Source organism: Lonchura striata, chromosome 13 (genome assembly GCF_050655825.1).
Source record: "Lonchura striata isolate lonStrDom1 chromosome 13, ASM5065582v1, whole genome shotgun sequence".
In the NCBI taxonomy this organism is placed as follows: Eukaryota; Metazoa; Chordata; class Aves; order Passeriformes; family Estrildidae; genus Lonchura; species Lonchura striata.
In genome coordinates, this window is record NC_140715.1 from 12,654,705 (window position 1) to 12,674,420 (window position 19,716).

General features: G+C 44.8%; 1 protein-coding gene across 5 annotated transcripts in view; it reads right to left on the minus strand.

The window, feature by feature from the left end:
* KLHL3 (kelch like family member 3) overlaps positions 1–19,298 on the minus strand; it is a 54,621-nt gene extending 35,323 nt beyond the window's left edge. For 2 of the 5 annotated variants that reach the window (XM_085591302.1, XM_085591299.1), the window contains exons 1-3: positions 17,425–19,298; positions 4,992–5,108; positions 1,890–1,996 (exon numbers count right to left, since the gene is read on the minus strand). In XM_085591302.1, coding sequence (XP_085447428.1) covers positions 1,890–1,996; positions 4,992–5,108; positions 17,425–17,465 — 265 coding nt within the window. In that variant the 5' untranslated portion in view covers positions 17,466–19,298. Of the gene's footprint in view, positions 1–1,889; positions 1,997–2,308; positions 2,389–4,991; positions 5,109–12,648; positions 12,804–17,424 lie in introns of those variants that run through there. The other 3 variants (XM_021552283.4, XM_085591301.1, XM_085591300.1) reach the window with 3 other exon arrangements.
* Between the last annotated feature and the right edge of the window lie 418 nt (positions 19,299–19,716).

Here is a 19,716-nt window from a genome sequence, read left to right on the forward strand (position 1 = left end):
GCTCTAAGGTCAGGGCCAGCTGACAGATTCAGAGCCTGCAGAGTGAGCAGTGATGAAGGTGGATGAGCTGTGGGTCTCAGTGTGGCTCCCACTGCTCACAGCTCCACACTGATCACTCACTACTCACTGCTGGGGGACTCCTCCAGTGGGAATTCAGTGTGCACAAGCAGCTCCTGCAAATACCCCAACAGTGCAGCTGAGCCTGGCCCTTGGCTCTATCACTGCTGTGCAGTGCAAAAAAAACAAGTTACAACAACCAGCTCGTGCTGAAGGTGTGATTTTAAACTTGCAGGGAGTGAACCCCCGTGCAGATGGAAGGAGATCACACAGTCTGGCTCCATGAGATTCAGACCTTAGGAATTTGGAGATAGCCAGACTGAAAGCAAAGGGAGAGCTGGTCTTTGCCTGACCCTCTGCCCCCGGGGACTTGTCAGGGGGAGGGGACAGGCGGCTGAGGCTGTCACCCAGCCCAGGGGAGCTCTGGAGCCAGCCACATGATGGGTTAGCTGATTACTGTTTAACCCACAGAGTGAGGGATTACACGGCCCAGAGAATTCCTGCATGGAAACATGAGCAGCCCTGCACCACCACCTTCCCACTCAGATGACCTCTAAGGATCAGAGGGTTTTTCCAAGGGTTTTACTTTATTAAACTCTTCCTCAGGGACAAGCATCACAAGCTGTGGTCGAGGTGCCCTCATGCACAGCTGCTTCTGAGCAGCGCTTGCTCCTCTGCCTCACCAGTGCAGACAGTCCCAGCTGCAGGGTGCAGCACCCCAGGAAACACAAATGCTCCCCACCTTAGCTCACCACACTGATAAAGGGAGTGTCACATCTCACCTCACAGTTTACACCTGAGGTTTTCTCCCCACGTCCATCACAGAAGGGAAAAAAGCTTCACTAACGATAAGGTCTTTCCTGAGAAATGCTGCATTCTGCTTCCAGCAAAATTAATTAAATTATGTCTAATCTCAAGACTTTTAAAAGGAAGAAACAAGGCCCAGACCACAAGCAAATGAACATGAAACAGGGAAAAAATCCCTGAACCTCATTTATGTTGGAGCTCAGGGGCAGTAAAAACCATTCCCTGGGGTGTACAATCATTTTCTTGTATTTGTCAGTTCCTATCCTGGAAATGAGGGCAAAGAAAGGGAAGGAAGCTCAGGAGTTTCTGACCACACTAATTTTACTAAAATGACTTAAATAAGCTGCTCAGTCCCCTCCTTCATGACTGACCTATCTTTCTTGGGTTTTTTTTGCTGATCTATCTCGGCACAGCCTTTGAAGGGCACCTGCTCCAGGGGTCAGGTGATCAGAGCAGGAATTTTGTCCTCTTCTTCCTTTCTGTCATTACCAAAACACACTGGACTGCAGCAACTCACCCTGTTAAAAAGCTGGGCTGCTAAAACACACTGGGATCAAGAGAACAACAGTGTTATTTCAGGCAGCAGAAAAAAGTGCCATGGGAGATTAAACATCTGTGGCTGCCAAATCAGTATCGGCAGGATTGAGCCTTGAAACTACAACTCCTGTGCCAGCAACTTCTTTCATGTGCACCATGAACATTTAGGGCACTGAACACGTGCTCGATGGTAATGTTGTCATGATCCAAGGTCTTGTTGGGGGAAAAAAATAACTCACAAAGCACTGAGCCAAATCCACAGTAACCTCACAGTGCCCCACATGCTACCTACTCACCCCACAGGAATTAGTCAAGGATGACCAGCACCATCCATCAAGCACAGCAAACTGCAGACCCATCTGTGCCCCTTCTCTCTCAAGGAAACCCTCTCCAGCCTGTGCTGCAGCTCCTGACAGAGACACAGCCCGAGGGCTGGGGACAGCAATGGCCTGTTCAGCCCAAGCACTGGCTGGTGTGACAAGCAGTACCTGTAAACATGGCACAAAAATAAGGGCTGCAGGCTGCCAGCACCACCCGGTGAGCTTCCATCTCCACGGTTTCGGCCACAATCACCACATCACACAGGAGCCGCTTGCTGGGAAAACATCAGAAAAGAAAAAGATCATTTCAGAATTCCCTGTCAGGCAAAAAGCTACATCACCACTTCCCGAAAAAGTGGAAGACCCACCATTACATAAACAGCACCTGAGCTTCTGCCAAATCCCAGGGGAAGGTCCTCTAATCCTTCAGTACCAGCTCCTATCACTGTTTGCCTACAAAGCAAAGCCTGAATCCTCCTGAGGCTGCAGCCCTGTCTGTGCTTCTGCTTTCCCCAGGGAAAAAAAACCTGGAAGCCAAACGAGGCATACATGCTGCTCAAAGAACAAAGGGTAAGCAGCTCCCTCACCTCTCAAACAAGCAGGGCTTGGAGGAGGCACAGAAGAGCGTAAGGATTTGGGCACTACCTGGGGCCAGGCTCTAGTAGATCTGTAAGACAAGAAATAGCCATGCAAGGAACACCAGCATCACTTTTGTCTTTCCACAGGGAAAAGGTGGAGTGGAAAATGAAGTGATTTCTGTACTTCCTTCCATGCTAGCCACTAAAGAAAGTGGCCACCAAAATACGTCCTGGCACTGGTAAGTGCAGAAGCTGCCTGAAGCATCTGCCAGAGCAGAGGTATCAATCACTGGAGTTTATCTATGGGCCTGAGGACTTCATTTACCTCATGAATTAGTCTGGGATTAAGAGTCACTGGGATAAAGAATGGGGTTCCAGACAAAAAAAAAAAAAAAAAAAAAAAAAAAAAAAACCTTCTAAGCTGCCCCACTGACTCATTGTAGAGCTTTGGAAAAGTCACTTCATTAACGAGTGACCTTTTCTACTCACCCCACGTATGTCCTTTGAGGATTCATTAGTTAATGTTTGCACAGAGCTTCCCAGATGCTGACAGCAAGAAGTGCTCAGCCTCCCAATAAGTTGGTTTAAGATGCTTAAGCATACAAATGCAAACTAAGGGTGTTCGTTTCAAATGTCAAGCCCAAAAAAGGATCAGTGCCTGTAAATCTAGATGTTGCCTTCTCTTTGGAAATACTTATCTCCACACTGACCTTTGTCTTTAGGAAACTGCATTATCAAATAAACATACACAGAGCTTCTAATGGACCAGCTATGTCTCTTGTTCTCCATATATTGGAATATGTGAAAAAGCAGCTGTGAAATGGAGGGTTATAGTTGGAAAACAGGAAGAAAGTAGGAACTGGCAGTCTGTACCCTACATTCATTCCAGTTTGGAAGGAGGGAAGGGCAATGAGGGAAACTCTTTAAGAGCCTCTTAATAGAAGCTTCCTCATTTCTTTTAGCTTATGTAGAAGGTGCTCTGTTCAATTCCACTTTGGCTACAGTAATCTAAAGTACCACTCATAAAATTAATTTCATCTACATTTGCCAACTAAAAGCCTAAGTGGCACTTAGAACCATGGTTTAGTGGTGGCCTTGGCAGTGCTGGGTTAAAGATTGGACTCAATGATCTTAGAGGTCTTTTCCAACCTAAACAATTCCATTATTAGTATAGGTTATTAGTATAGGTTATTCCATAGTATATATGTTAAAGGCTTGATTTTTCTAGACACCCTGAATGAGATTTCTGGATGCATATGAAGGGAGAAACTATTATTCAAGGCATCTATTAACACTGATCGCTGTCAGCTTAACAGATCCCAAGCTCAGTGCACATTCAAGAGATGTGAAAACTGTATATTCCACAACAGCAACAGGAGCCAACAAAAAAAAAAAAATACAGTACCCAGAAGATGAAAACATCATACACGTGCTTTCATTCTTCTATATTTCATCTCTTCAGTATTGCCCAAGATACCTAACCACAGGCACTAAGAAACATTGTCTGTCTCCAGTTCTTCCCACTCTGCTTCAATTAACAGAGGAATAACAGTAGCACAATAGATTTCTGAATATAGCTGCACAAAACTTTAGTTTCATATTCTTTGCTTTCAGTACAAAGAAAGGATCAGAAGGATGCCAGTTAAAAGTAAAAAAAAATATTACAACATACCCTGCTTCATATAATAGGTACAATATTTCCATTTTGTTCCTATGCAACAGACAAACCCTGTCATATATCTGTGGAAGGAAACATTTCCAATCCTTCTCCACACTAGAGAAGTGTGTATTAGGAAACTACTTAATCCATAGGGAGTAAGGAGCTATTACAGCATCTTTTGATTACTTGGAGTGTGCAGAAGAGCAAAGGGTGTTACCTGCTTTCATCACATCCCCTCAACAGTTAGGGAGCACATACATTCATGTGTGTGACACACATACTTTCCATATTCTTTTTAAAACTAGAAGGGTGAAAAGGCTAATGAATTAGGGAAATGCTCACTGAACTTTCTGTCTGGTTTGTGGGATAACAGCCACCAAGAAACAATTCAGGCTGAACCACTGCCACCACACTGCTGATGTGATGACAGCAGTTTTCAAGGCTGTGTTCACAGATATATTTTCAGCCTCTGTTCTCCCTGTACCCACACAGCTGTGTAAAGACCAAGGTGTTCTCTTTTAACTAATATGAGGATTTTTCAATCTGCAGGAAGAGAGCTGACATTCTTCCTGAGTACTTGCTTTTTTTTCCACCCCTTACTTTGGAGTGCTAAGCCCAGACTGAGTGATGCTGCTAGTTAAAGAGACTAAGAGCAGTACATTAATAATCTTTGGTCTGTAATTATGTGTAGGTGTCTTAATGTCGGTAATGTTCTATTATTGAGTTTCAGACCCTTATCTCAGTTAAGAACATAGTTTACAGCTGAATTTGCTGTAAGTAATGGTAAAGTCTAAATGAATTATCATCTATAAATGAAGGCTATGGCTCAGAAAATGTTGTTGGGAAGACAGAGGTCTGATCCTGAGAAGAGCAGCCCACCACAAAAGGACTACATTTTAGCTCCCTATTTGTGATTAATCCTCTACATGGAACCATGAGCTGTAATAAAAACGGCACAGACTATTTTCTACATCTCTCAATCAGCATAATTCTGCTAAACCACAGAGGGTGCCCAGTAAGTCAAAAGTGTACCTCCGTAATTCATTCATGACCTTGAAAGCCTTTCTCATGTGAGAGGGATTGACTGTCACTGTACGCTGGTCCTTTTCATCTTCAGCTGCCTCAGAGGAACGGGAACTCTGCTTAATGCTAAAAACAGGGACAAAAAAAGGAGCAGAAAGTTTGATTCAATGGTACTTTAAAAAACAAGCATCCTCAAACTGCAGCACAGGGTATTAAGCATGGAGTTACTCACAAGTCAGTCAGTTTAGGTTCTCCACATGAAGTGCATCAAAAAATGCAGCTACTTCTGCATGGATGTTGAAAGCCAACTAAGCCCACATTTCAGCCAGCAGGGAAGAAAAGAAAGAAGTGCCAAACACCTGAGGACAAAGCCCAGCCTTTCAGGCTTCAGGCCAGGAAAGCAGTATAAGTTGAAATTCAAGCCAGAACATAATTGCCTCACTGAATAGAAATAGACTTCAACACTGGGAACTATAAGAGTACCATGGATTTTTTTAACATTCATACAGAGAAAAAGAAGTTTAGCCTTCAATGTCCCATCTCAAAAAGGCAAGCACACTATATATGACTTGTATCTTCTTTAGAGGCAAGTAGAAAAGGGCTATTAAAACTCCCTGCACAGCTTTCAAAGCTTTACTGAAGCTTCTTTCCATTTCAGAAATAGTCTATTTATTGCCACAGAAACATATGGAATGAATTATTAAACCTTCCTAGCAGAACCACCAGCTCCATAGGTAATGTCAAACCAGAGGCACAGCTATGTGCTGTGTCTAACCAGGCCAACAGGTGCCTAAGGCACACACGTGTCCTCATTGCTTTGTTGGCAGCAATGGCTCTCTACACACAACTGACAGTGGGTCAATATCTCCACCTCCCTGATGTGAAAGCCTGTGAAATCTCTCAGAGCTAAAGGCTTCCACCTGAGAAAGGAGCAGCACTCTGAGGCCAGTCCCTGTCCTGCTCACCTCCAGTCCCTGTCCTGCTCACCTCAAACCCTGGCAGGCAAAGGCAAACAAGACAAGTCCAGGAGGATTGTCCGTGTCTAAAAGAGAGTGGAAGTTCTCAGGAGGCAACTCCACCACCCCATGGGCCTGACTGGAGACCTCCTCAGAGCTTTTCCTTCCAAAGGACAGTCTTCTTCACCTTTGTCTCCTCCTCCCTACCACCTTTCTTAGTTGGGCTGGCATGATAAAAAAGGCTGAATTGGGCTAAACCAGCAGTCTGGACAGCCCAGCATCCTGGCTCTCTGGTGACCAGAAGATGGTGTCTGAAGAAGGGCACAGAGCAGGGAAGTGTGGAAGGATCCTTCTCAGAACAACCTGTCAGCTTCTGTCAAGGTGTGTATGCACGCACATATATGTCTATATACAAGCACACTTACACACATTGACTTTCCCTTTGAAAAACACATGATTCACTATTTACAACCCCTGACAGTGTGAAGCCCTGGCTAACATTACATCATTACATCCTGCCTGCTCCTGACCATTGGCTGCCACCACCTCCGTGTCCCTTGACACCACACGAAGCTCTGCCCCCAACAATCTTTGGTGGGCTGCACTCTCCTTCCTTGAGAAACAAGAGGCTGAGCAGCAGCCTGGCTGCACACAGCTCAAATCCACTCCTGCATACTGAGCAGCCTCAGCTTTGTGCCTGAGACAAAGGTTAATGCCAAAAACCAGCCCAAGTCCAATTCTTTCACTTTGCTGAGCGACTGAAATATTTTCAGTCATAAGTGAAGCCACAAGGCTGAGCAGAACATCACTCAGCACATGTCCCAGTGAGGGGGAGAACTTCCCAAACTCTGTTACTGCCATCATCCAATTAGTTTAGTATGGCTGGATTAAAAGAAGAAAAATCAGAAAGAAGAATACCTCGTGTTAAGCATTCAGCATTCAAGGGACTGGTACCAGGCAACAGCATAAACAGCTTTTCTATCCCTGCGGAACACTGAGCTCATTCTGTGCCACATGAACTGCCAGAGGTGTTCATGGCCATGGAGCTGTGCTGGTACTTGGCTCTTCCCCAGCTCTGCACACTCCAGTGAAGAAGCTCCTTGCTCTCCTTGCTCCAGGGACACGGCCAAATCCAGCTAAACCTCAGTGCTGTGTCTCTCAAAAGCCCTCATTGAAACTTTGGGCCAAGTGACCACAGCTTTCAGCATCCCAGCATAAACCCTTGATTTTTAAACAGCTAAACCTGCCCATGTATGATTGAGCCAAGAAGGGGAAAAAAAGGCTCTGGAAGTGCAAGTGACTTCATGGAGCTTTCAGGCTCCAAAGCTGGAACACGTACAGGAAGTAGGCAAAGTAAACAAAAAAGAAAAAAAATTAAAAAGAAAGTGAAACCAAAAGGGAGCATCAGGGAGAGCCACTCCCATTGCTCCCGGGTAGGACAGCTGGATGACCACAGGACACTGCCCTGGGCAGCCTCACGGACACCTCAAGGATCCAAAACCAAGCCAGAAATCTTAGGGGCTCTTTAATAAGAACAAGCACACTGCTGAGATTTGTTTATTAGCTCTCCAGTGCCAGAGACCAAAGATGTTCAAACTTTTCTGCTGGCAAAAGATACAGTTCAAAGAACACAGCAAGTTTCACTGAACACCAAAGTAAATGTCAGGTCAAATGTCAAGCTTTCATAAAGCCTCAACTGCACCAGCGTTCGTCTGTGTATTTTAAAAGCAAAAAAACTTGCTTCAGGATTTTGGAAGAAGATCAATCAGCTCTTCCTAAAAAGCAGGAAAGGTAGGTTTTTAAAAAACATCCTAAGAAACATCCTCAGCTTAATTAAAAGGGGCAGATTTCAGAATTTGCTAAAAGCTCACCATGAGAAAATACTGCAGATTGTCTGGTTAAAAACGTATTTCAGAAAAGATCAAGATATTCTATTTAAAGTTTTTTCCAACTGACTCATATAAAAAAAACAAATTTGAAGAATTAATGGCTAAGAGCCTTTAACTCATCTCTAAGACTGATTCAGCTACCATAGAATTGTGTTCCAGTAACAGACAAGGATGATTTTATCTGGGAGAGATATTTTACACTTCCATGCACATACTCTCAGAGATCACTGACACATTTCCAACATAAAAATGCAAGAACCTGAATGCTCCAAGCAAATGCACCCTGAGAAAAAGCAAAGGCTGCCCTAAGAAGACCAAACCATTATATTTCACAGCCTTTTCTGAGATTTGTCCTCCCAGAAGGCTAAGAATTATTGCATTTATTACAATGTTTTTATTATAATGGATTAAAGCAAAGGAGGAATAGGGTCCTCTGATCAAAGATACCAGCCAAGACCAACTGGACATGGTAGAGCCCCTGCACCCCATGACCACAGGGACATGGCCCCATGTTTGCCAAGCTGATGTCCTACTACAGCAGCAGGACTCTGAGCCAGCTGCCAGCAGCAATTTGTTCTATTCCTGGGCTATCCGAGGCCGTGCACTGACTGAATGGACAAATGATTTAATTTCCCTGGGCCAGATGAACATCCTCTTTACAGAGACAGCGGGATGCTCCTAAAATGAGCAGAGAGGCTCTTAGTTTCTGACAGTGCCAACCCCACTGCTCCCTCCTGCGTGACCTTTCAGTGATGCCCCCAAGTAGAACAAATGAACCCCTATTTGAGAGACCCCAATTAAGCCAGTGAAGCTAATCACCACCCCGTTGACACCGTGTTCCTCCTCTCCAGGACCCCCTAGCAGAGCTGGGCTCAGGTTGCCAGGGCTCACAGCCCAGCTCCTGCCCAAGTGTGGCCACAACCCAGCTGACAGAAAGGTATTTTAAAAACCCATACCCCACCGTTCTGCTGCCCACATGTATCAATTATAAAGTTGGGTTGCCTTAGTTACCAGCAATAATTACAGATGTCTTTGTAGATTATGTGAAAGAATAAAAGTCTTCCTTAGAGATAAACTGTCCCCTGGCAAGATTATTGCTGTGCAGAGAGCTGGTAAACCCCAGGAACAAAAATCCCAGCTCTGCCAAATCCAATTCTAACACTGGCTTTATGGGAGCCAGGAGTTCACCCTGAAGGAAGGGCAGATCTCAGATGCACTCTCCTTCGGAGCACAGAAGGGCAAGGTTCTGCTCATGTTTCTGGGAGAACAGCCTCCAGGCTCAGCTCCTAACCCAACAAGAACACCACGGAGGTCCCACCCACTCCACCAGGCTCTGTCACTGGGGAGGTGATGGGACACCAGACATGTCCAGCCCAGCCTCATCCCACTGTGCATCCCTGGAGGCTCTCTGGGAGCTGCTCTCCTCTCCTGCCTGAGCACCACAGGCTGAGCTCTGCTCTGCTGGTTGGTCCCTAACAACACAGAGCTTCAGCACCACAAAAATCCAGCTGGGCTCAGCGTCCTGCAAGGGCAATCCAGCACCTCTGCAGCAGATTTCATACCCCTGGATTAACTTAAAAGTGCCTGCTAATCATAAATTTCCAAAGCTTGTGGAGCTTATTTTTGGGGGATATGCAAGAATCATCACCAGAAAATGTTAATCTGCAGTTCCTGAGAGGTTTGACATCACTGTGGTCTAACAACTTGACAGATGCCCAATAGCAGTTAGTAGTCTTGAAAACTTAACAGCGCTACAAAAATCAATGGAGACCAAAATTAGTCTTAGTTTTAGTCTAAGCACAATGAAAAATCATTTTACTTTAACTGGCCTAATTCTCTGTTTAGAATCAATACCCCAAATCACAGGACAAATGCATTATGGCCAATAGTTTTATTCCTTTAGTCAGGCAGACACAGTAAAGAAAACATGAAATGGCATAGTTATAAAAATCTCTATTTCTGAATTTGTCTTTAGGTACATACAAAGACATTAAAAAAAAAGTGATTGAAGGGATCCACATGTTGAACTGGGTTTTGGGAGGATTTCAGAGAAATGTATTATCATTAAAACATATGGGAGGCAGAGTAATGGAAAGGATTATTTTTCTTTTAATAGCAATATTATTTTCCTATTTTGTTGATTTTTTTTCAGTGCCTAGGTCAACATGGAGACATTAGCTTAGGAAAACACACAATTGGCATACAGCAGATCCCTAAAAGGGTTTTCATATCAAAGGAGACCTCAGGGGGAAAGAAGACTTTGGGAACTAGTGAGAAGAAAAGTCTTTGCTGACACTAATGGAAACAACATGAAATAACTCAAATATGACAATACTATTTGCTTTCAAAGACAAATATTGTATTTCTCAAACAGATACCACAGACTACCTTAGCTTGAATATAAAACCACAGGTGTTTTAATATTTTAACAAAAAAAAAAAAAAAAAAACATTCCAGAGGGTTTTTTTCTATTCAAACTCAAAAACATCTTGCAAATTCAGAACCAGAGTATCATGCCTAACTGTAAGCCTTATGCAATTTCTCCATAAAATAGAAGTACCGTCATTTTACTCTCAGCACAATAAAAGAAAAGCAGGACTCTGAAATACTTTAGTGCCACATGTGAATGTTTCAGGTTAAATCTCCCTTGCCCTCAGGTATTTCTGCTCATGTGCAATGCCACGGGCACATGATACCACTGAACATCCTGGGTGTGAAAGTTAACAGGATATTTGAGTCTGGGCAGGCTCGGGACCAGTCAGAGGTGAAGTGAGCACCAACAACACGGATCCTCACTGACCACAGAAATGGAAAGTGCAATAATATTAAAAACCAGGGGGAACTCTGCCATAAGGAAATCCACCAAGTATAAAATTTGAGGACCAATCTGCCCAACACAGATGTGAGTTGAAATGTGGGGCAAAAGCACAGCAACAAGCCCAGACCGAGTCCACGGTTTTGCTCACCCAGCAAAGTCATTTTCAAACACCTCCTCCCAGGACTTGCTCCCAGCAGCCAAAGCAGCCCCACACACACTGTGCCCTTTTGAACCAGAAAGCAGGTGAATATTTCCCACTTTTCTTGCCAAGAATCAAATCCCACATCATTACTGCCCACAATCAGTTCAGGACCACCTTCCTCTTCTCAAAAACTAGAAATGAAAGCAGGAACTTGGGTAATCATTCCTCGCTTCCAGAGGCAGAGAACATGCTGATGGGGATAGTCCTTCATGCCCTAAAAACAGATGGTCTGGAAAAAAAAGGGTAAGGTAAAACAGTCCAGGTATTTTTCAGTGGCTTTTTCACTGTTCTATCCACAGAAAAAGGCCTCCAATCAAAATAACACCATTGCTGGTAGGCATCAAAAAAAAAAGTAACAAACAACTGTGCCAAGGATGAGCCCAGTCTGGGGTATCAAAACAGCTCTGTTCTACTTCCTCAAACACAGGCTCATTTATACAAATAAAGAAAAAAAAAAAAAAAGGAAATCCCATTCCATGAGCTGGCATCTAGAATTACAAACAAAGATTTCAAGGCACTTGAAATTAATTAATATTTGGATGAATGTTCAGAGGTGACTGTCCGCACCATTTTGGGAAGCAGAAGCCCTACAATGAGAAATGTGGCAGGATGAAAGGTTTTGCACATTAAATACACAAAAAATTGCAACCCTTGAGTCACAGAAGGGTAGAAAGCTGCCCTTTGGAGCTTGGAAAACAACTCCTACAGGCTGCTGTGAATGTTTTCCCTCAACAGAAGGAAGATTTCCAGAATTTGGGGGTTGACTCCAGCTTAATTTTCTAATGTATCATATTTAAACAAAACTCCTGTCAAGCCCTGATATTTAGTCTTACCAGCAGTCAAGCCCCCTCTCTGTTCCCCCACCCCCGGCAAGGTCACCAGCACAAAAGAAAGCACTCAGCATATCCTGTTCTTAAAAAATATTGTAAAAAAAACCCAGACCAGTTTAATGCTTAGTTTGAAGAAGCACAAGTAGCTTCTGGTGTGCAAAAGGCACCTGACAGAAGGGAGTAATGAGGGCAGAGGCAAAACACTGAACATCTCTCTGGCATCCACGAGGTCCCTGCGCAGAATAATATCTTTTATGGGTTCAGTGGACATTAGTAAACACTTCTTCACGCAGGCTGTGGAGCAAACCAGCTGCCTGGCAGCAATTGAAGCCTACGGGGCCCGGCTGCCGTGCGCGGGATGCCCTGCACTGCCCTGACACCGCACAGCGCCCGGCTTCCACACACGCCGGCAGGAAAACCGACCCCAAAGGATCCACGGACGATGTGGATTTTCACTCGTGACTCAGAAAAGCAGCGAATATCAGCGAGTCTGCCTTGAGCGGAATGCCGAAGTCGGCTGCCTGAGGCTCCAGGCGTAGGCAGGGCACTCACAAGCCCAGCACGTTGTGCCGGCGGGGCAGCTTCCCACCCCCTGCCCGGCATCCCACCCCTCTGTCCGGCATCCCACCCCCCTGCCCGGCATCCCACCCCTCTGTCCGGCATCCCACCCCCCTGCCCGGCACCTCCATTTCAGCGAGCACCCCCCGACCTGCCTCCCTCACGTCCTCAATCACATCCCAAACACATCCCACGGAAAGCCCTCCGGTGCCTCGCTGCGGGGCGAAGCCGCCTGTCACCATGACATTGCAACATCCACGAGCATTGCGGGCGCCCGTGGCAGGAGGCATTCCTGCCCGCAGCCGCGCCCCGCATTCCTGCGCACGGCCCCGCACGGCCGGCACCCCGGGGAAGGAAGGGCATCCCCATCCCGCACGCTCCGGGCGGACACAAAGGCTGGCGGCGGTACCCACCTCTCCTCCTCCATCGTGCGGGGCGGCGGCGGGGCCGGCTCAGCGCCCCGGGCCCGGCATGGCTGCGAGCGGCCGCCGCCGCTTCCTGCGGGAGCGGAGCGCTGCGTGCCGGCGCGCCCCGCCGCACCGACTGCCGCGGCCGCCGCGCAGCCCCCTCCTCTCCCCTCCTCTCCCCTCCCCTCCTCTCCCCGGCGGGGCTGGCGAGCGTCTCCGGGCAACGGCAGCACCGCCCCGCACCGCCCCGCACCGCCCCGCACCCGGCCCCGCTGCCGCGGCCAAATAGGTCAGGGCAGCCCCGGGCCGGGCCGGGCCAGCCCCGAGCGGGACCCGCCGGCCGCGGCACGGGCAGCGCCCGTCCCGCCGCCCGGGACTTGTCCCCGCGTGGCCCGAACGCTTCAGTCCCCGCCGTTTAGTGGCTGAACATCCCCGGTGCCGAGGTGAAGCCCCCGCACGGGGCACTGCAGGAGAGGAGAGGTGATGGTGAGGAAGGAGAGAGTCCCAGCCCTCTGAAAACTCCCCGCTCCCAATCAAGATCTTGCCCCCAATTCCTCAATTTATCAAAGCCTTGCTGTCCTTTATGCAGTCTATCAGGCCAAACACACCATGCATAGGCAATATGGGTCCCTCTCAACTGCAGGTGCTTTTTAGCCTAAAGCACTGAACTAAATTACATTTGTCATTTTTATTCCAATTGATACAGATGCACAGAGTTCTACAAAAATCTTTTTCCCCCCTCATTTTATTAAAAGATTTTTTCAGTTGTATTCTGCACCAGCGAGGCCTTAGAGGTTAATCATATTAAAGACAAGAAACACTTGCCTCCTTCATTACTCATCCATTCTCAAAATGTTCTTGTGCAAAAGGAAGAGATAACTAGAAGTATCAAGAGATTTCTCTTTGAAGATGCCATTTCATCTCTTTTGTAAATAAAATTACCTCACTCTTGTATATTTCTCCTCAAGCCATGTCCTCAGCCCAAGTTTTATATATCTTTTCAAAACCTATCAGCAATGATGATTGAACAGACGCTATTGTGCCTTCCACAGGAGGGTTTCAAAAGCTTGTTGAAAATCTTAACTACTCATCACCCAATTCTTCAGGTAAGAAAACTTAATAGACAACGTACCTGAAACTTAAAGGACTTTATCAAAGACACATGGGGATTGAGAGTCCTGCTATTTAAACTCCATTTGGCAGCCTACCCATAAACAAAAGAAATACAGATAAAGCCATGAAATCAAACCTCACAAAGAATTCAGGTAAAATTCCTTCATTTTCCCTAGAAAATACTGTTAAACTCTCAGTTTAAAACATGCATATCCTCGAGTACTTTCCCCATGTCCACTCTTACACTGTTGATGCACAACGTGCAAAACTGCAAGACACAAGTTCAAACCAGAGAAAAAGGAACTATATAAAATTAGTAGAATTTACCTCGGAAATGAGGGCTAGAGCTTGTTTCCTCTGAGTAAATCCCTCAGTAATTGTTAAAAGTCCAGATACAAAAGCAAGTCCTGAAACTGAGCTGCAAAGTCCCTGTGTATTTTTATTAACACAAAGTTTTTAAATAACAAAATATTAGGTTTTCACCTTAAAAATTTACATCTCACTCCAGTCAACCTGAGAGCTAAGCACCTAAATTGAATCAAACCAGCAATACCTTCTCATATGCTTTGCCCCACAGGCTTGTGTACCACTGAATTCTACAAATCCTGAAAGGTACAGTGACAGACAAGCAAAACAGTGAATAATCCTTGCTGGAGTGGGACAAAAGCATGTTCCAGTAGTCAGAGATTATCTTTACAGCAGCCTTGCAAAATAATAATGACTTGGTAACAATTCCAAGACAAAAACTTCTTGTTTGTTTTGAAGTACAAAGATTGGTATCTCGATAAAGCATTCAGCTAAATGGAATTAGTGACACCTGATGGGTGGAATTTTTCCAGCCTCTTTCAACAATTCCTAGTCTCAAGTAGTCAAAAATTACTCCTACATCTAATCTACCTTCCATCACTGAAAACCATATAACCAGTTCTCAGAGGAGAAAGGTCCCCAAAACACCTGTTCCAGCCAGTCCCACCATCCCTCAGCCCATCAAAACCTTTCCAGATTCCTGTGACAATTTTCAGATCTACAGCGAAAGACCAAAACCCCAATTCCAAGGAGCCACAGGGAGATGGGAGAGAAAAGCATTGCCAATGTCTCCACAGCAGTAAGGAATTTCTTCAATAAAAGTGGCATGAAGGGAGGGAATAAAAACAATCCCTACCAGTCTGGTCCAAAACTCTCTCCTGGCCCAAAATCCAGCAGCTGGTTTAATGCTGAGGTTATAAGGAAAGGACACCAAATGCTTACGAAAATTTAATTTTGTGAAGAGCCCCAGTACAGTCAGACAGCACCTTGTCAATGTCCACAGCCTCTGCAGAAGCCTGAAAGGTCACTTTGCCTCCCAAAAACCCAGCAGAAAGCAAATGGCATCAAATTGGGAAAAATCCTTCCTAGTTCTGCAAGGCAAACTGCAAGAGCTGTGAATCACTGGATCATCCAGCCTGGATACAGTGCAAGCAGTTCAGGAACACTTCACTCCCCTGTACATACCTGTTTCCAGGTATATACCAATGTTCAGGCTCCAGAGACCCATATCAAGCCATTTCCTATCTTTAGCAGCTCTCCTGCTTAGTTGCATAATATCTTTCACTAAATTATTCATTAACTTTCTTCAAAAATCTATGCTTTCAGCACTGAAGAGCTGGGAAAGGTGTAAATAAAACACTGTATTCACAGAAGCTTCTAAAGCTGCATCTTCACAGCCTAAATTATTTTTCATTCTGTTTTTTTTTAGAGATACAGATATTTAGATAAAAATATATGTTGATATATATAAACATATTTATTTTTTTCAATGCATATATTAGGCATATATATTTATCTTTGAGTGACCAAACTGATCTCACCCTGAAGCTGGTCCTGCTTTGAGGGTTCTTTGGACTAGATCATCTCCAGGAGTCCCTTCTAAATAAACTCCTTTTGTCATCCTAATTAAGTAGATACTCATTTAGATAGATCGGTATTTAGACCATATGATTTCTTGGAAAAGGTTCTGTAAGGATATTAAGATAAGAAAAGTAATATATAGGGTTATCTGCTGGAATAGTTGCCCTGGTAGCTCCCAGGCCAATTGCAGTCACTTGGTACTCAGGTACTGGCTCCCAAGGGGCCTGGAGATGGAGGTGCCTCAGCCGAGGAGTCCTGAGGGTATCTGCTGCCCAGCTGCTGCTAGAACTCAGTAACAAAACCAGACCAGCAGCTACAATTCACCTGCTGCAGCAGCTCCCAGGAATCCAAGTTCTCACAAGACTCAAAAGGATGCTCTGGGAGACCTCCCAGGTAAGGACCTTCCCAGGGCTGGAAGCAGGGCTGTTCTGGCAGCTGCAGCAGTCAGAGACTCGCACTGGAGCGCTGGTTTCTAAAGCAGCTGATTGTAGAGCAGGGGCTGGAGCAGCCAGGCCAGCATTCCCCCCGGGACGTGCATTCCGGCGGAGATGCTGCAGGAGCCACCAGCCTCTCCCGCGGCGCTCCGGGCTGTTGCCCTCTGCTGGCACACATCCCACTGCCGTGCTCCAGCTTCAGAACACTGTCTTCCTTTAGTCTTTTGTATAAATCACGATTCCTACAAAGAGCGGGATTATTGCAACAATTCATAACAACATTACCACCTTTAGGGCAACGACCCCTGACCATCTTCACCCCCATCTATGATTTCTGGGGCATGAGCCATTCCACTGCTCACCTACACAGCAGTCACCCACCAGCTGAAAATGCTCTTCCTGCTGCTCTCCTGACTCCTTCCTGGAGCATCAGTCACCTATGTCAGAGGCACACACTTCCTGCCCTGCAGTCATATTTATCAGAAATCTGCAGGAAGATTTTCAGATTGATTTTATTGTTTAGTGCTCAATGTGAAAAGAAAATCAGGAAGAAAGCTGTAAAAACAACTCTTGTGGGCACTGGAACAAAGGCCAGTATTCAGTTGACTAAATGCTACCAAGTTTCTCTGCCTCCTTAGAGACTCTGCACCTACTGAGTGTACAGTTCTTGCTACAGGCTCAGAAAAAGACTGAACTTGAGAAAAAGTTTAGGCTATGGACCAAAAAGTGGGATTTTTTAACCAAAATTTTTCTAATAAGATAGAATTTTAATGTGATTCTTCATCTTTAAAATACAAGCCTTAATGCTTCCTTATTACCTTCTGTAATAAGGGGAAATTATCCATATGCTTCACAAAGATGTATGGCTTAATTAATATTTGTATACTATAACTTAGAGGGAAGAGCATAAACAAATATTCTCATTCAGGATTGCAACACCGTAACCCAAGTCTCTTGTTACTGTTATTCCCTGTACACTCATTTGTCTTGCTGTTTTCTTGGAATTTTTTTAAACATTTCATTTCTTGCTCTTTGCAAAAGCCAAAAAACACAGTCCACCACCCTCATATTGTAACATAATGTGCTGCAGCATCAACACAAATGAGTGAAATCCACAGATGCCATACACAAAAATGTAGACAGGATTGTTTCTGCAGGCACATTATTTTACCAGAACAGAAAAACCTGTCTCAGGCAGCATAGCTTCCTCACAGGTAACAGACTGACCTTCATTATCCTGCCTGGTATTTTCTGGGCAAACCTCTTTTTCTGTTCAATATTCCATAGCTTATTCAGAGTGGGAACTGTACGTCAGGGGCTCAGCTCAGGTTTCTCTTCACTTACTTACTCGACTTTTGTGGTGTGCTTTTCAGGGCTCAGCTTTCCCATCCTCTCATTCACACAGAAGTGCACCCTGTGAAAGAAAAAAAACACACTTTAAAAAGGCATTAGAGAGTGTGTGGCATCAGCTCGTTGCAACACTTTTGGCACAGAGCAGCTCTAGCAATAAATCAAGCCCAGCTCTTCCTTTCAAAGGTGATGTTTCCCAGCTCCCTCTCATCTGACTCCCCCGTATACCAAAAACAAGGGCTCCCCGTTGCCACCACCTACACCCAAAGCCATCGTAACATTTCCAAAACACACGTGGTTCTGATTCATCGCCAAGCTCACACCTCAAAGATTTAAAAGTAAAATTGATACCACAGAGGAAGTTGAGGTTTTAACTGGTGCTGGTTGAGTAAAAGAAAATTCCCATAACATCTAAATGATGTCATTTGAGAAAAAATAATTTAAGACTGCTGAAAGTAATGGAGGAATGGGACTAGAGGGAAAAGGCACACTGACTGCAAGGGCTGGAGCTCCTTGTGATCCTGGGCATTTCTCTTTTTCAGGAGGACACTCCTCCATGAAAGTAACAGTAGAAAGCTGGCACTACCCTTGCAGAATGCAGTTGCTAACCACCCTGTGCAAGAGGCATTAGCAATGACAACTCCAAACATCCTGCAGCCCAGTAGTGATCTTGGGGGAGAAGTCCTGACCTTGCAATCAGGACTCAAAGGAGCCCTTCCCAATACACGGAGCATCATTATTGCAGCAGTGGTGGAAAGATAACAAACAAGACCAAATTAAATATCACAGTGAAGGACTCTGGCCAAATTTGTTACCCAGTAAATTTAAAAGATTACTAAAACCTGAAGAGGTACTACATAAACACAAGGAGAGAATCGGGGATTTAGCATCAGGAATCTTTCACACTGCTGTGACCCAGCCCAGGAAGAGCCAGTGAGCATGAAACCAGAGGACACCCCTTCTGAGATGGGAGGGGATCTGGAGGATGAAATTGGAGTAAACTATTTCAAAACACAGCTGATAGTGCTGTGCTTGTATATAATAACAAGGTAAGCACAGCCTCCCCCCAGGGCCATGCCCTGCCCACGCTGCAATTTGTTCATCAGGGTGTGTGGTTGGGAGAGGGTTTCCCGCTGGAGCTGACTTAGTGTACAGTAAAAAAACAAGGTTATGGATAGACAGCGAAAAAGTAAAAAGCACATGAACTTCCAGCCCCAAACTACTTGTCATTTTACCTAGCATTGCTTTAATCCATGCCTGTGCTGCAAACAGGTTCAGTATTCCTGAACTTTCTCCTTCCCAGGCAGTGCCTGCAGTGACTACACTCATGTTTCCTTCTGCCCCCGGGGTTCTGTGGAAAGCAAATTTTCTTACAAAAGAGGGAAAGTCCATCGTAAAGCTACAGAAAGCAACAAAAATTACAAAAATGACAGAAGAGACTGAGATGGTACTCATCTTTTATATTGACTAGATTACAGACTGTGTGTTTTCAGATGTGTGGCTTTGCATGTCTTTAAATTGAAAGAGCATTGCCAGGAGAACAGGGCTTCTGTGAGAAAAACCAATTGGCAATTCCATGGTACAAAGTAGTATTTGAACAAATTATGTACTTTCAGATTCATCAGCTCATTTTGCTTCTAAGGAATTTTTCTGCAATGTTAATCAGTGATTGGTACTTTGATGGTGGTGAGCAAATGTGCATCTTGACATATTTCCAGCCAGAAATGTAATTCCCTTCTAAATTGGCATAGATTCCTCACTGCATTACTCATGAAAAGAGGTATTTATAGTAGTTTGATGAATATAATATGCACCAAAATTGTACACAGCTCAATATAGCCCAATTTTTTTTTTTTTTTTTTTTTAAAGAAGAGCTATTCTTTCAAATCTGTGTATTTTCCATCTGCGAAAGCATTTGGGAATGAAACTGTAAGCATCATGCTAAGAGGGTTAATATCCAGATGCCTCAGACAGATGGCATTATTAGTCTGCCTGGGCTTGACATCTAGTTTTCCAAGTTAAGGAGCTTTGGTTCCTTGGATGGCTGACAATCTGAGAATAGCCAGGGCTCTAAGCCTGACGTTTACTGTAACAACAACAGGCAACATTGCAGATTTGCCTCAAAGACTTTTAGCAAAAAAGTTACACCAAGATTTACCACACTCACAATGTACTCTAAAAAACGCTGTTGCAGCTTTAGGTTAGGACTCCTATTGCAAAGGCTGAACCACAGAGAACAGTACTTGAATTTTGGTTTTTAAGCTGGCTGGTTTTTTTCTTTTGCTACAGC